Source organism: Barbus barbus (assembly GCF_936440315.1).
Source record: "Barbus barbus genome assembly, chromosome: 37".
NCBI classification, from domain to species: domain Eukaryota; kingdom Metazoa; phylum Chordata; class Actinopteri; order Cypriniformes; family Cyprinidae; genus Barbus; species Barbus barbus.
In genome coordinates, this window is record NC_136715.1 from 10,093,033 (window position 1) to 10,108,788 (window position 15,756).

The following is a 15,756-nucleotide window of genomic DNA, read 5'->3' on the forward strand; positions in this document are numbered from 1 at the left end:
GACCATTGTGTAGATCTTTGAAATCAGTGGGGCTTTCGTACGCTGGCGTTACATCGAACTGAATTAAATGATCAGGGGAGATTTTGCCTGGACAGAGAGATGGTAATGTTGTGTGATTTTTCTGGTTGTCAACTTCTTCCTCCTTTTTCTCTTCCCCTTTCTGCCCACCGTCTGTGTCTTCAGGACTTACTTCTGTGCAAATGATAGTTTCAACAAAATCATATGTGACTAAATATTAGGCAGTACAACTGATGTTAAGATTGATACTAATATAAAATGTTTCTTGAGCACCAAATCATCATATTAGTATGATTTCTCAAAGATTTTGTGACGCTAAGACTGGTGTAATAGCTGCTCAAATCACAGAAATAAATTACATTTCAAAATACTTTAAAATAGAAGACACAATACTACTGTATTTTTGATCAAATAAATGCAGCCTTGGTGAGCATAAAAGGCCAAACAAAGCTGTTACTAAGCAGAAAGAGTTTTCTCTCCGTTTTGGACATCCATCACATCCTCCGGGTCTTCCTGGTACACGCAGGTCAAACCATCAACCAATGATCTGTTCATCACTCTTTTGGAGGTTCTTCAGCAGGAAGTATGTTCGCATCAGGCCTTTGCCTTTCACCTCGATCTCACCCCTCTCAGCGATCTCAAAGATTCCTTTGTCCTTTTAACACACTGGAGTGGACAGGAAGCGATGAGTTCAGTTTAGTGCTTTTCTTAGAACTGGTTTTAGCTCAAGGATTTCAGTGACTTCACCCACAGAACTTATCAAGACCCCACAAGTCTCTTATGCTCACTCAGGCTGCATTTAATTGATCAAAAATACAGTAATACTGTAAAATGTGATTACAATTTAAAACATATATTTCTATCATAATAAACTGAATATGATTTATTCTTGTGATGGCAAAGCTGATTTTTCAGCATCATTCCTCCAGTCTTTAGTGTCACATGATTCTTCAGAAATCATTCTAATATGCTGATAGGATGCCTAAGAAGCATTTCTTATTATTATCAATCATTAGGAAATCATACATATAAAAACCATACATTTTTAGGATTCTTTAATGAATAAAATTTCACATTTATGTGAAATAGAAATCTTATATTTAGGCCACGTGACAAAACCATTTGAAAACTAGTGTTCACCTGTATGTGAAGGGGCTCAGGTGTATGTGATCAGGAACTCCGTGGCTCTCCATCCACGAGGCTGTATTGACCGTGTCTCCAAACAAGCAATAGCGTGGCATCTTCTCACCTACAACACCAGCCAAAACTGAACCGGTGTGCAGGCCTACTCTTATCTAGATTGACAATAAACCAATTCATTTGGCAAATCATATGATAAAAGAGCACACAGACAGAGCTTATATTTACATACAGTAGAGCCGACTGTATAAACACACACATACCTGAATGGGCTGTCCTGTGATAGGGTTGGTTAGTGATAACCAGGATTTCCCAAACTGGGCTTGATTCAAGAACTGCAGTGGGCTTTTGAGTTGATAAAAAGCTTGATTTGTGATTAATTAAATCATAAAATGTAAAAGAAATGATTTAAACATCTGAACACTAAAATAGAAATATTAAATTTGTTTACCTGAATTCAACCATTTAGTGCCATTAAACTGTAAACATGCAAATGTTGTGTTAAATAAGCTTCCTCAGAGATATTTCAAGTCGATATCTCATGTCAAAAGAGTTTTCTTTTTTCATTCAAATTTAGAAGCATGGTTTGTAAATTAATTTACATGACATTTACATGACCATTTTATACTGTGAATATAATGAAAGCTAAATGGTATGACAGAGTAAATTTTAGAGAGTAAAATAAAAAAAAGAAAAAAAAAAAGAATCAGGGTCAATCAATAAATTATGAATGATTTACTCCCATTGTGTGAATAATATGCAATCATGCCATCCATAAAAAGTAACTAATCTGAGTATGAGCATTATAAAATGTAATATATTCTAATTATGATTTTTGGAATCTGATTATGTAATCCAGATTACATGTAATCAGTTAATACCCAGCTCTGTATATACTTATATATTACATTCATATAATAAATTATATATATTTTAAATAAATATATAGTTTTTTATATTTAATAGATAGTTAGACAGATAACTATAGATAGATAGATAGATAGATAGATAGATAGATAGATAGATAGATAGATAGATAGATAGATAGATAGATAGATAGATAGATAGATAGATAGATAGATAGATAGATAGATAGATAGATAGATAGCACCATTTTACACACCTTATAGACACTGTGGATGTTTGTAAGTCGATCAAATCTGGAGTACATGGCGTTGAGCATGTTGACTATTTGAATAGGTTCACAGGCTGCGCAGATGTTAGTGAATGTGACTACATCACTAAAAAGAATGGTGCACACTTTGAACTCACCTGAAAGAATAACAGAAAGAGTGATCCATGTAAAGCATGAATAATGCCAAGTATAATAAAGTTCTGTTGGGAGTTCCTCTGGTTTCATCACCTGCCTCTACTCTTTTGCCCTCTTTAAGCTGGTTGGCAACGTGTGTCGGAAGCATGGCATAAAGAAGCTTTTCTGATTTCTGCTTTTCGATCTCTAAGTTGCGTGAGAGGATTCTCAACTCCTCCTTCTTCCTTTCTAGCTGATTGGAGAGCTCAGTCTCTGCCAACCTCTGCTGGTTGAGCAGGATCAGATCTCGTGTGGTGTCGTGCTGGGCGATGTCGGCCAGATGGAGACCCCTCTCCTCCAGTTCCTGGAGGCTTCGTAGCTTAGGAGAGCACAGATAGCTCATGCAGTTGAGTGACTCCATCCACATCATCTGTCCTAAAACACACACAAATTAATCATCAATATTCATATAAAAAAGCAAAGAGAAAGAAATATATTCCTTGAAATATTTCTTTCTGTCTGTTTTTTGTGAATATAATCAAAGCTGAATGGTATGATACACAGTAGCATTATCAGCAAGCAGTAAATTATCAATAAATAATTTACTGCCATTGTGTGAATAATATGTAAACTTGTGATCCATAAAAAAGTAACTGTAATCTGATTATGAGCATTTTAAAATGTAATATTACAAGTACTTAATTTTTGAAATCTGATAACGTAATCTAGATTACACGTTACTACCCAGCTCTGTATGTGTGTATGTATATATATATATATATATATATATATATATATGAATATCAAACACATCTACATAATTTTCTTGTAAATAATGTGCTATGTAGTGGCAAAGTCAAAGGCAAAAACAGCAGCTATGAATATCTGTCAAACCTTGGCCCAACATGACAATGCTCCTCACAAGCTCCCATGCAGATCGTTTCCTTGGACACAGCTGCAGGCTGGCATACCTGGCCTTCAGCCTCTTCATTGTCTCCTCCATGTCCTGTTGATATAGCAGTTGTCATGGTTACAAACTTTCTCACATGTTAGTTATAATTTCAAGAATACAAAGACGGCAGACAGTTGAGTGTCTAGACCTACTTAAACATTCATGATGTCTCTGATACAAAATGAAATTGACTGAAGCGTCTGATCTTTGTGCAGGTAAGACTAATTGAAATTGTGATATGTCTTTACTGTGATATACATGATGGTGCCATAGATTTCAAATACAATTTACTGAAACACATGGCAGTCCCTTATGCTCTGCAATGTCTTCCTGTCAGTGGGGACTTACACACCTCTTTCTCAGCCTGTATTTCCTCATTGCTGCCTTTCTGTCTTGGTTGGGCCTTTCTTTTGGTCACCTTTTCCTTCTGTACCATGTGGAAAACCACATGCTCCTTCTTTCCAGTGCGCTCATCCTCTTCTGACTGGTTTAGAATAGTCATCGTAACCTCACTGTCAAAGAAATCCTTTGCCACAGCCTCGATAATACCTGACCGTCAGTTATGAAAACAATACAGCAAATAGAGCACAGAGCTAAAATATGTGTTGTAAATATGTTGTAAACAGTGCAGCCTAAGGAAATGTTTTCAGACTGAAAGTAAATTTTAAATGTATGTGACCTTAAATTTAAAATGTATATCAAATATATATAATAATAATAATTTGTTACATTTATATAGCGCTTTTCTAGGCACTCAAAGCGCTTTACATAGTAAGGGGGGTATCTCCTCGTCCACCACCATATATTACACAGTGTAGGTTTATGTATATACTTTTGCATTTATATTAGCAAAATATTTTGGAAATTTTAAGTTTTGAAATGTTATGATTTTGTGATTACGTTGAAACTCTCACCTGGCACGATGTGATACAATCCTTTCCTATCTGAGTAATAGTGAAGGAGAATCCAGCCATCATCCATCCGCTCCACACGAAAGGACGGAGCATTCATAGCCTAAAAAAGGTGTCATGTTACAAACCACAATAAAGTTCCATATTTCATATGTACACTGCAAACAAAAAGATAAGCCAACACTAAGCCAAATGTCATTGTAAAATCAGTAATAAGTATAAAATCAAAAGTGTTAACTGCACTTGGACTAGGATTAATTTTTAGTATAACACCACTGTATGTGATGATTTTATCACGTATAGAATCAATCCACATTTCGTGTTCCACAGCACTGCATTTTTGTTGTTTTTCTATGTAAACATTTGCTTGATGGATGTCGTTAGGATTACAAAGAGACAATGTGACATTTTGAGGAGCATTAAAAGTATTCTGACCTCATAAGATAATGCCAAATAACTGTGTAGAGCATCAAGATTTTCAATGAATTCCACCAGGTTTCCACCGAGCGTTCGCAGCATAGTGTCATATCCGGACATCTTACAAAAGCTGAAAATGTACTCTCCAAAAAGCTTCAAAACCACCTCGGAGGAGATATCTAGAAGACACATAGAAGAACATATAAGTTTCAAAGCAGAAAAATTCAATTTAACGAGTAGCTAACCCCCCCCTCTACAGTGAATGGGTGCCGTCAGAATGAGCATCCTGATAAAACAGCTGATAAAACATCAAAATAAATACAGCAGATCAATTAACATTTTGCAAAGTGACATGTTTAATGTTTGTAAGAAATAAATCCATCAAGTCGTTTTAACTAAGAACCATTGCTTCTGGCCAAAATATGAGTCCACAATGTGTAATAAAGCCTCCTTCATTAAAAAAGTCCTATTGTGTTTTCACATCCAAAACCACCAACACATTTCTTGAGAACTGTATCACTTTCAAGTGCTGAAACTGTAAACGTGCATATTTCTCTCCTGATTCAGACAAGACAACTTTTGAAATGGAGAAAGCAATATTATGGATAAAGGACGAGTATTTTAGTAAGAAGCAACAATTTGAAGTTAAAAAATGTCTGATGGATTTGTTTATTATAAATCACACTTTTAGGTGTTCATTGATGGACTGGAGTCGTGAGGATTACTTGTGCATTATTGTGATGTTTTTATCAGCTGTTTGGACTGCAGACCCGTTCACTGCAGAGGATCCATCGGTGAGCAAGTGATATAATGCTACATTTCTCCAAATCTGTTCGAAATGAAGAAACATACTCATTTACATTTTGGACGACCTGATGCGAGTACTTTTTCTGCAAACTATTCCATTAAGACTGCAATTCAATTTCTCTTTCCAATTTTACTTGTGTCCAGGTTGTTTTGTGACCAGCTGAGTGGAGTTCAGGTGTGTGACCCACTCAGAGATTCACACCTGTCCTTGTCCACTCACTCTCAGGGACAGATTGGAGGACAGGTTAGGACATCAACCATCGTGATGCCCAGTGGACTATTCTCAGCAGGGACATTGTTAGCACTTTCTCAGATACTTTGATCAATGTCTGCAAGTCCCCAAGGACATTGTGAATACGAGATAACTTTGAGGCTATCACAGTCTACTCTCTCTGTCTTTTTTCCTCAAATGTTTCATACAATGACAGACATTCAAAAGTGGATCCTAACAAAAATAGGCCTTTTAAGGAAGTGAAACATTCTGATGATTTAAACAAAGTCCCTAACCAACCGTTAAAGGAAGTACACATGCAAACAGATATAAATCCAAGGACAAATAAATACATTCAGATCTAAAAATGTCTTTCAGATAAAGGGTACATTGGCATCCTGTGATTTGTACTACAGTGGGGAAAATTTTTTTTGATCCCTGACAAAGAAATGATCAGTCTACAATTTTAATGGTAGGTTTATTTGAACAGTGAGAGACAGAATAACAAATTAATTTTTTAACGAAAAACGCATTTCAAAAAAATTATAAATTGATTTGTATTTTAATGAGTGAAATAAGTATTTGATCCCCTATCAATCAGCAAGATTTCTTGCTCCCAGGTGTCTTTTATAAGGTAATGAACTGAGATTATGAGCACTCTTTTAAAGGGAGTGCTCCTAATCTCAGTTTGTTACCTGTATAAAAGACACCTGTCCACAGAAGCAATCAATCAATCAGATTCCAAACTCTCCACTATGGCCAAGACCAAAGAGCAGTCCAAGGATGTCAGGGACAAGATTGTAGACCTACACAAGGCTGGAATGGGCTACAAGACCATCGGCAAGCAGCTTGATGAGAAGGTGACAACAGTTGGTGCGATTATTCACAAATGGAAGAAACACAAAATAACAGTCAATCTCCCTCGGTCTGGGGCTCCATGCAAGATCTCACCTTGTGGAGTTTCAATGATCATGAGAAAGATGAGGAATCAGCCCAGAACTACACCGGAGGATTTTGCCAATGATCTCAAGGTAGCTGGGACCATAGTCACCAAGAAAACAATTGGTAACACACTACGCTGTGAAGGACTGAAATCCAGCAGCGTCCACAAGGTCCCCCTGCTCAAGAAAGCACATGTACAGGCCCGTCTGACTTTGCCAATGATTCAGAGGAGAACTGGGTGAAAGTGTTGTGGTCAGATGAGACCAAAATCCAGCTCTTTGGCATCAACTCAACTCACCGTGTTTGGAGGAGGAAGAATGCTGTCTATGACCCCAAGAACACCATCCCCACCGTCAAACATGGAGGTGGAAATGAGGGTTTATACTTTGGGGTTGTTTTTCTGCTAAGGGGACAGGACAACAGCATCGCATCAAAGGGACGATGGATGGGGCCATGTACCGTCAGGGCCAGGGCACTGAAAATGGGTCGTAGATTAGTATTCCAGCATGACAATGACCCAAAACACACGGCCAAGGCAACAAAGGAGTGGCTCAAGAAGAAGCACATTAAGGTTCTGAAGGTTCAAGTTAGCCTCGAAACCTTAAAGACTTGGAGAGGATCTGCACAGAGGAGTGGGACAAAATCCCTCCTGAGATGTGCGCAAACCTGGTGGCCAACTACAAGAAACGTCTGATCTCTGTGATTGCCAACAAGGGTTTTGCTACCAAGTACTAAGTCATGTTTTGCAAAGGGGTCAAATACTTATTTCACTCCTTAAAATACAAATCAATTTATAACTTTTTTAGATTTTTTTTCTGGATTTTTTTGTTGTTATTCTGTCTCACACTGTTCAAATAAACCTACCATTAAAATTATAGACTGATGATCATTTCTTTGTCAGTGGGTAAACGTACAAAATCAGCACGGGATCAAATACTTTTCCCCCACTGTACAAAGTACAAAATGATACTCACCCAGCATTTTACAAGCCTCTTGCACTAAACGAAGAGTGATGACATCGTCGTAGATTTCATAGGTCATAAATATCTCCTGGACCCCAGCCATTAATCTGGGAAATATTTTATTTAGTTGAAACAAACCACAAAACCATCCATGATTTCTTTAAACATTACATGTGTTATACACACCTCAATTTTTCCCATGTCTCTTCTCCAAACCTTTCAATGACCAGTGACTTCAGACACGTATTAATAAAGCCGTACATTGAGAAAAACAATGTTAGTTAGAAAGTGCTGAAATACATTGCTGTATACTAAAGAAAGCATTTACATTTAAATGTTTAATGATTTTTTTTAAGAAAGTAAAATAAAATTATGTAGGTAGGTATATAAACACATACACCCACAAAGTTTTGCAAATACCATTTCTCCAAACCAGCTGTTGTAATCCCAAAGTTATACTCTTTAAATTATCCACACTGAGCAGAAGATGCTCTTTAAATTGTGGTGTGTAGATTATGTAGTCTCATCCAGATCCACCAACATACACATACACTCCCACTCACCCATACTCTTTTACATACATTAATGCATGCACACACACATCCAAACATGAAGACCTCATTGCCCACTCAAGGGAAACAGGGATGCATTTTAATGTTAAAAGTTTGCAAATATGCAAACTTCATGTGCAATATATGTCCTCTTGGATCACCAAGTTCAGTCCTGGAGGGCCGGTGTCCCTGCAGAGTTTAGCTCCAACCCTAATCAAACACCTGAAGCAGCTAATCAAGGTCTTACTAGGTATACTTGAAACATCCAGGCAGGTGTGTTGAGGCAAGTTGAAGCTAAACTCTGCAGGACACCGGCCCTCCAGAATTAAGTTTGATGACCCCTGCTCTAACCCATTAAACCTGTTAAACAGACAGAGCATGAATTAAATGTTTTAGTCGATCTTTTGATGCTCTTTTTTTTTTCTGGAGAAAAATCACGACCTCTCTTAACCTTAGCCCTACAGTGTTGTTGTGTTTAAAATACTTTCTCTTTCACTTTATCCACTACCAACAGAATACTGTCTGTGATGGAAAGTACAGTGCATAACCAGTCTTATAAAACAAGATTGCAACAAAACACTTAAGACTAAATGAGAGCAATTCTGATTTATTTAATATCTATTTAGTACCGATGTCTTTGTGATATTTGTCATGCAACCGGGGTAACAGATTCACTGAGAACACAAAAATATATAAAAATGTGCTTTATATATTTCAAAATTGTATTTACATTTTGATATGAGGGAAAATACCACATTATTATCTATCTATGTTTGGAAATTTTAATTGTCTTAAACCTCTTCATTCCAAACATCATTGATTAATTTTTTTATTTATATATTAATTGCAACAATTTTGTTGTACTTATAACCCATTATTTGGGCACTGCTCTTTTTTTCTTTTGGCACAAATACTATCAGATTTAGTTTTACCATGTTTACCTGAAATGTCTTTGTTACATATATCTCTACTTATATAAGCCACAGTACATCTAAACATTTTATGTCAGAAAAATATTATTTCAAATGTTTAAGTGATTTTTTTGTTTGTTTGTTTGTTTTGTTCATCTTGGAAATGAGGAGGATAATAAAAAAAGAATCTGAAATATTTGGAAGTTCAGGGAAACTTCCGTGGAAACTCCTCGAGTAAGAACTGCAATAAAAGCCGCTGCAGTGCTTGAGTGTGTCAGTCATTGCTCTGGAGCAAGTTACGGCATATCATCGAGAAAGCATTTTAAGAAGACACGTTTAAGAGTTTACAGAAGACCTTTGGACTTTCTAGTCCACCTTTTTACGGATAATTGTGTTGGAAATCTACATACAGGTGCAGTAAAATCTCGTATAAAAGCTGCGTGTGCTAACGGCAGATAAACATTGACCGACGAGGCGAAATCAAGGTAAGATGTGGTTGTTTTTTCAAGCTTCTGTTCTTTTCCTTTTTATGCAAATAGCGAAGGCGTCCACTACCAAATGCAAAGCTCTTAAAAGTAGGTCAGTGGAAATTAGACAAAATCATTCGTTTTATGACCTATAGAGCCGCCTACTTGGTATTTTTGTTATTTCGCGATAGTCTTAAATCAATCGCTGATAGTCTGTTTCTGGTAAAAACCATAGATGTTATAATAAATTTGCCGTCATGGCCCTGAAACAGGTGTCTGAAGATGAGCTGTTTTTACCAGCTAAGCTGCTTTTTATAATTGATGTCTAAAACTGAACAAACGTAATTTTTCATGGTTTGTTTTCAATTCAGTGTCTATTAAAATGTGCCAGTCTTATTTAAATGTATTTTTTTAAAGCAAGGTGTTGTCACGTGACTTGTTACTATTCTGTGGCACAATCATTGTAGTCAGTTGCCAGTTGCTTGAATTAATAGACCTGTACAGTCGTAGCGCCACCTAGAGATAGGTTTAGTTTCAAAGAAATGACACCTTGCTACATGGTGGTTAAAAGAGTTACATATCTTGCACATACAGCAGTGCAATTAACTTTTTTTTTTTTTTTTTTTTTTTTTTTTTTTTTTTCTTAGATGTTTTGTGAATCTACTCTGTGGAGCATGGGATGTGACGAGCATCATCAGACAACCAAGGATCCCATATGCCTCGTGGAAATCTCATCAGGCAGATCTGTGTCCATGGAGGACATGAATGGAGAAGGATGGATATCTGAATACCAGATGCCATCCAAACAGGATCACAGGGTCATCCGTAAACCACAAATGACAGGCAGGAGCCGAATCTTCCATCCTACAAAGTTCTGGACCTTCCTCCAGTTCAAGACATCCACACAAGCATGATGGGACAAGTGACCCTCTGCTGTGTCAAAAAGACTTGCACGTTGAGTACACTAACTTATGTTAATATATCATTACGTGAATTATATTTATTAAGGAGAAATTACATGTTTGTTTTTTAGACACATTGTTCTGTATGTAAGGAAGACTTAAAAGGCAAAGGCTGTTGCTTTAAACTTCCACCAGAGGGCAGCGATAAGTCACTGCCATTGTAATGAAACATGTATGTGTTGACAAGGTTTTGTTTGACCATGCAGCTCTTTGTTGCATTTTACTGTAGGGTTCAGCTTGTCGGATCTGGGGTGCCTTTCCCAAATGCAACTATGGTCGCAAGTTCCATCATTACCAATAGAGTTCAATGGAATTAATGACCATAGTTCGCTAACAATGCTTTTGGGAAATGCACCCCTGGCTGACTATAATTTTTGTGAAGATTTACAAAACAAAAATTAAATTTTAAGTGACTGAGTTCAGCTGAAGGTTTAATTTCACCTCCCACTTCAAAAAGAATTAAAATGCACATGAGTACGCACAATTTTTCTGAAATGTCACTTTATGGTATATTAATAAATGGTTAAGCTAGGTTTAAAATGGTACAATTTTATACCATATGGAGAATGATTTTATTAGTTAAACTATGTATATGTTTACAGCTGAATTTGAAATGCCCTATAAAAGTGTGTCCGATATGTGTATTTGTATATAATGTACCCTATTTTATATTATAGTTTGTCTTTAATAAAATTTTCAAATTGTATCTTGCTTTCTCTGTTTGACAGACAGACGTAAAAAAAAAAAAAAAAAACTGTATGAACAAAGTAAAACCGGGCATGTTTAATACATGTTATTGATTAGAATTCGCACATCAAGGATGGCAGAAAAATATGGCAGATCATTAAAAAGGGATTGAGGATGCCAGATTCAATCCATAAGAGGTTTGTTTGTTCAGCCCAAGGACTCGGGATACAAAGTGCCCCCTCTAATCATTTGCATTGAGGCCTTGAAAGAGCTCTGATCCGCACACGCTCTGCCGTGATCTAATTAGTCTACATCCAAGACCTGTTTGTCACTTTTAACTTCTCATGTGGCCCTCATTAAATCAGATGATGGCAGAAAAATAATTGAATAATCACAAAGAAATAGCATTCACATGGAGGGCCTTTACATCTCTCCTCTGCCTTGCTGACCTGTCTCCGCATATTAAGAAAGGTGAAAGGGTTTATTTATCTTGAAGAAAAGTTTGAAATGATGACTTCAGCAAAAGTGCGATGAAAATATCCAAGGATGTGTTTAGAATGGAACATGAGGATAAGCCAGCTCGTAAACCACCAGTGAAATGTAATTTGTTGTTGTTTTATAGATAGACACTTGAGACCCTCACAGAAACCTCTCCTGCCTCATTCCTGTCAGAAACTGAGAAACAAAATAGTTGCAATCACCGTAAATAATGATGGCGCCATTAACATACAATTTCATGTTTTTTAACGACAATTAACAACATATACACATGTGGTCAGAATTGTTGGTACCCTTGGTAAATATGATCAAAGAAGGCTGTGAGAATTAATCTGCATTGTTAATCCTTTTGATCTATTATTTAAAAAATTCACAAAAATCTAACCTTTCACTGGAGAATAAGAATTTGAAATATCATTATGAAATGTTTTTCTCTAATACACATTGGCCACAATTAACGGCACCCTTTTATTCAATACTTTTTGAAACCTCCATTTACCAAACTAGTACAGGAGTTTTTTCCTATAATGCCTGATGAGGTTAGAGAACACCTGAAAAGAGATCAGAGACAATTCCTTCATCCAGAATCACTCCAGATCCTTCAGATTCACAGCTCCATGTTGGTGCTTGTTCTCTTCAGTTCACCTCACTCATTTTCTACAGGGTTCAGGTCAGAGGACTGGAATGGCCAACGCATGGTGGAAATTGGAATTTTCACTGCTCTAGCTCTTTTCTTAAAGCCACTTCACTAATTTGTGAAGCTCATTTATCTTTTGCTGCACATCAGAAATATATTCTATGGTTTTTCTCATTGTGATGGGTGATTAATTTGGAATTTGGCCTTTGTTTTCCCTCCTATTTATATTTCTGTGAAGCAGGAAGCCTTGGCTGGATAATTTTATGTTCATAATCACGCTGGTGTGCTCAAAATTGTGAATATGAATGGAAATTTTCAGATATATTTTACTCATAAGAATTTCTAGGGGTACCAGTGATTGTGTCCAACATGTATTGTACCTAGACAACTTTTAAATGCTGACAACTAAACACTATCTTAACTGTTTAGGCTAGTGAAGGACATAATAATGGGAGGTCCTATTCTTGATAATTGATAACTTACCTTTACAGTCATGAACACATTTTTCAAACACATATTTTAAAGCTTTATTATTCCTCAACTCTTCAACTGTGCAATGAAATTCACTTTTCATTCCTAAAAATGTGTCGGAAAACAAAGACTTTTAGAACGAAAATTACATGAAATTACCATTATAACCAGTAGATGGCAGCAGAGGATGACTCATTAGCTCGGTTGCCATTTCAACTCCCTAGTTTTTTTTTTTTTCACATCTTGCTCTTCCATCTTCCCTTACGACACTGAATAAAAGCACATTTTGATGCTATAGTTGTGAGTGGTTGTGATGGTTGTCTATGTGGTTGCTAAGGTTTTCTGAGTGATTTTTTTTAGCTTGTTGCTATGCGGTTGCTTGGGTGTTCTGAGTGGTTGTTTACTGGCCCAAGTTAAAACCCAAAGAATAAGTAATAATTGTAGTGTCTCCTAATTAAATGTTCTTGTATGAATATTTAATTGTAATTACAACTGAAGCAAGCAACACATCACATCACTCTAAATGAACATGCAACAAAACATGACAACAACAACGAACAACACATGACATGAGTGTAAGACTCACTGATGGCTTTTGAAGGTTGTATGTTAATTGGAGGCTGTAAATGTTCTTTGAGGATCCAGATACTGAAGCACAAAAGTCCAGCCTTGATCCCAAGGGGATACTTACAATTTCCTTTGAACTTCATTGGCAATCTAGTGAGACCACAAAGACCAGCAGCATGAAGGAAAGAAGGCTACTGAGAAAATAATTCAGAGCAGAAACATTTGAGCCTTCAACGTTGACCCAATAGACATATCTGGCAAAAAAACCCAAGTGTGTTTTATAGGTTCATGAAGTAATTTCCGAGACATAAGATGATATTAATGCAAAGGTGAGGAGAGCAGGGACTGAAGAAACTAAACAATAACATCCTGGCCAGAGGAGAACTGGCCCCCTGACTGAGCCTGGTTTCTCCCAAGGTTTTTTTCTCCATTCTGTCACAGAGGGAGTTTTGGCTCCTTGCCACTGTCATCTCTGGCTTGCTCAGTTGGGGACACTTGATTTCTAACGTTTATCATCAATTTGATTTCGCAGATACTGTTTAAACTAAACTGAGCTAGACAATGACATCACTGAATTCAGTACTTTGTGTGACAATCTGTATTGTTAAAAGCGCTATATAAATAAAGGTGACTTGACTTGAAGACCTTAAATTAAACCGAAGGACACCTTTTTCATTCTTCTCATTACAGCTGTGTTTTCTTTCTCTCCTCTGTCAAATCTAGCCTTTGACGCGCCTGAAAGGAGAAACAGACTCATTAAAAGTTTCCCTTAAACTGTCAGTTTTCAGTGTTTGCCGGGTCTGTCTACAATGCGTTTGTCCTAAAGGGGTATTAGTATATTCAAGGCTGCATGTATAGAAACACTTTCTTCAATGAGAATTTAATCAAATATCTCGCTGTATTTATTTCCATGCCTTCGTTTTTATGAGAGAGTGAAAGAGGGAGAATATGAATATAGAAAAAAGCCTTTAACTTTAACATCTTTAACATCAGCTAATCACGTTACTGTATGCGACAAAGCTCCCTCTCCGTGAGTGGCCAGCCTTGACCTAGTCCATCCTTATTCATATCCTCAGTTCAGCAAATGAGTTTTATTACAGGTGACAGCTCAGATTCATGTTTCCGAGATGCAGGCAGAGACAAAAGAGATAGACTATGTTTAGATGTCATGTTTGGGGCTGTGTTCCGTCGGAAGGCTCTGACAAGTCTGAGACGCGTGAAACAGATACTTTAAAATGGAAATGAAATCAATCATATTTAGTTTCTTAATACACAGTCCTGGTCTCATCATGCATGATCAGCCATTGAAATAAATGTGAATGGAAAGCTTCCTACAGTTATATGTTAAGAAAGATTTGCATTTTGTGTTTCATTCTGTAAAGAAATTGAAGATTAACAAAATGCTAAATAAATAAATCAGGTTTCCACAAATATATTAAGAAGCACAGCTTTTTTCAGCATTGATAATAATAAGAAAAAAGATGTTTCTTGAACATATTCAAATGATTTCTGAAGGGGCATGTGACACTGAAGACAGGAGTTATGGCTGCTGAAAATTCTAATTGTAATATTTTATGATCTTATTGTTTTTACATAAATTCATACATTATACATTTTAAGTAAATTAATACAAATTCACATCTTTAGACAAATGCAGCATTTCAAATACAAAATGTAAAGACAGTTTGTCTGTTTCTACAGTTTACATCCGTATTTCTGCAGCAGCCTTCAAGCACACTTTTATTTGTAATTACATCAGCAGAAGACACAGCAGAAAATGAAGGAAAAAAAATGGAGAAGAAACGGAAGTGTAGATTATCCTGCCAGCTGACATTGAGAAGTGCAAGAAAAAAGCACACACGTTCTCAGTCAATGAGGACTTCAAGGCTCTCTCCGCTACCACGTTTTTGACCTTCACTACATAAGGAGGCCTTGAGACAAAGGATTATCCAGATCTCAGTGTAAAAAAAACATCTAGATCTAACTCCAAAAAATGTCCCTGCATGCACTTTGGTGAAGTAGATGTCTAGCAGTCATTAGAGTATTAGCATTAGCATTAATCTGCTAACACTTTATTTTGATGGTCCTCTAACAAGCATTCTACCTTTCTGACTGTGAGTAACTTTGCAACTACACATCAACTTAAAGGTAACATATAATGAAAATCTCACTATAATCAGGTCCCCGGTGCATCTACCAACCCAGGGTTTGGTAACAGGGTTTTTCAAAGCCTTTTTCTGCAAACTCCCAACCCCCCCCCCCCCCCCCCCCCCCCCCCCCGTGCGTTGAAAGGGGACCTTATTACAATATTACAGCCCCTTAATCTAACCCTAACTCTAACTCAATAATAGGCATTTTCAAAATGATATAATAAATGATCTTTGGGGTATTTTGAT

General features: G+C 36.7%; 1 protein-coding gene across 1 annotated transcript; it reads right to left on the bottom strand.

The window, feature by feature from the left end:
* Positions 1–553: 553 nt before the first annotated feature.
* Positions 554–7,872, bottom strand: LOC306856613 (guanylate cyclase soluble subunit beta-2-like; the record flags this gene model as incomplete). The annotated part of the gene is given in 12 exon segments (XM_079395971.1): positions 554–676; positions 678–684; positions 1,159–1,313; positions 1,422–1,493; positions 2,282–2,436; positions 2,522–2,842; positions 3,302–3,413; positions 3,712–3,908; positions 4,274–4,373; positions 4,706–4,866; positions 7,622–7,716; positions 7,796–7,872. Coding segments are annotated over 12 exon segments (1,575 nt in total).
* Between the last annotated feature and the right edge of the window lie 7,884 nt (positions 7,873–15,756).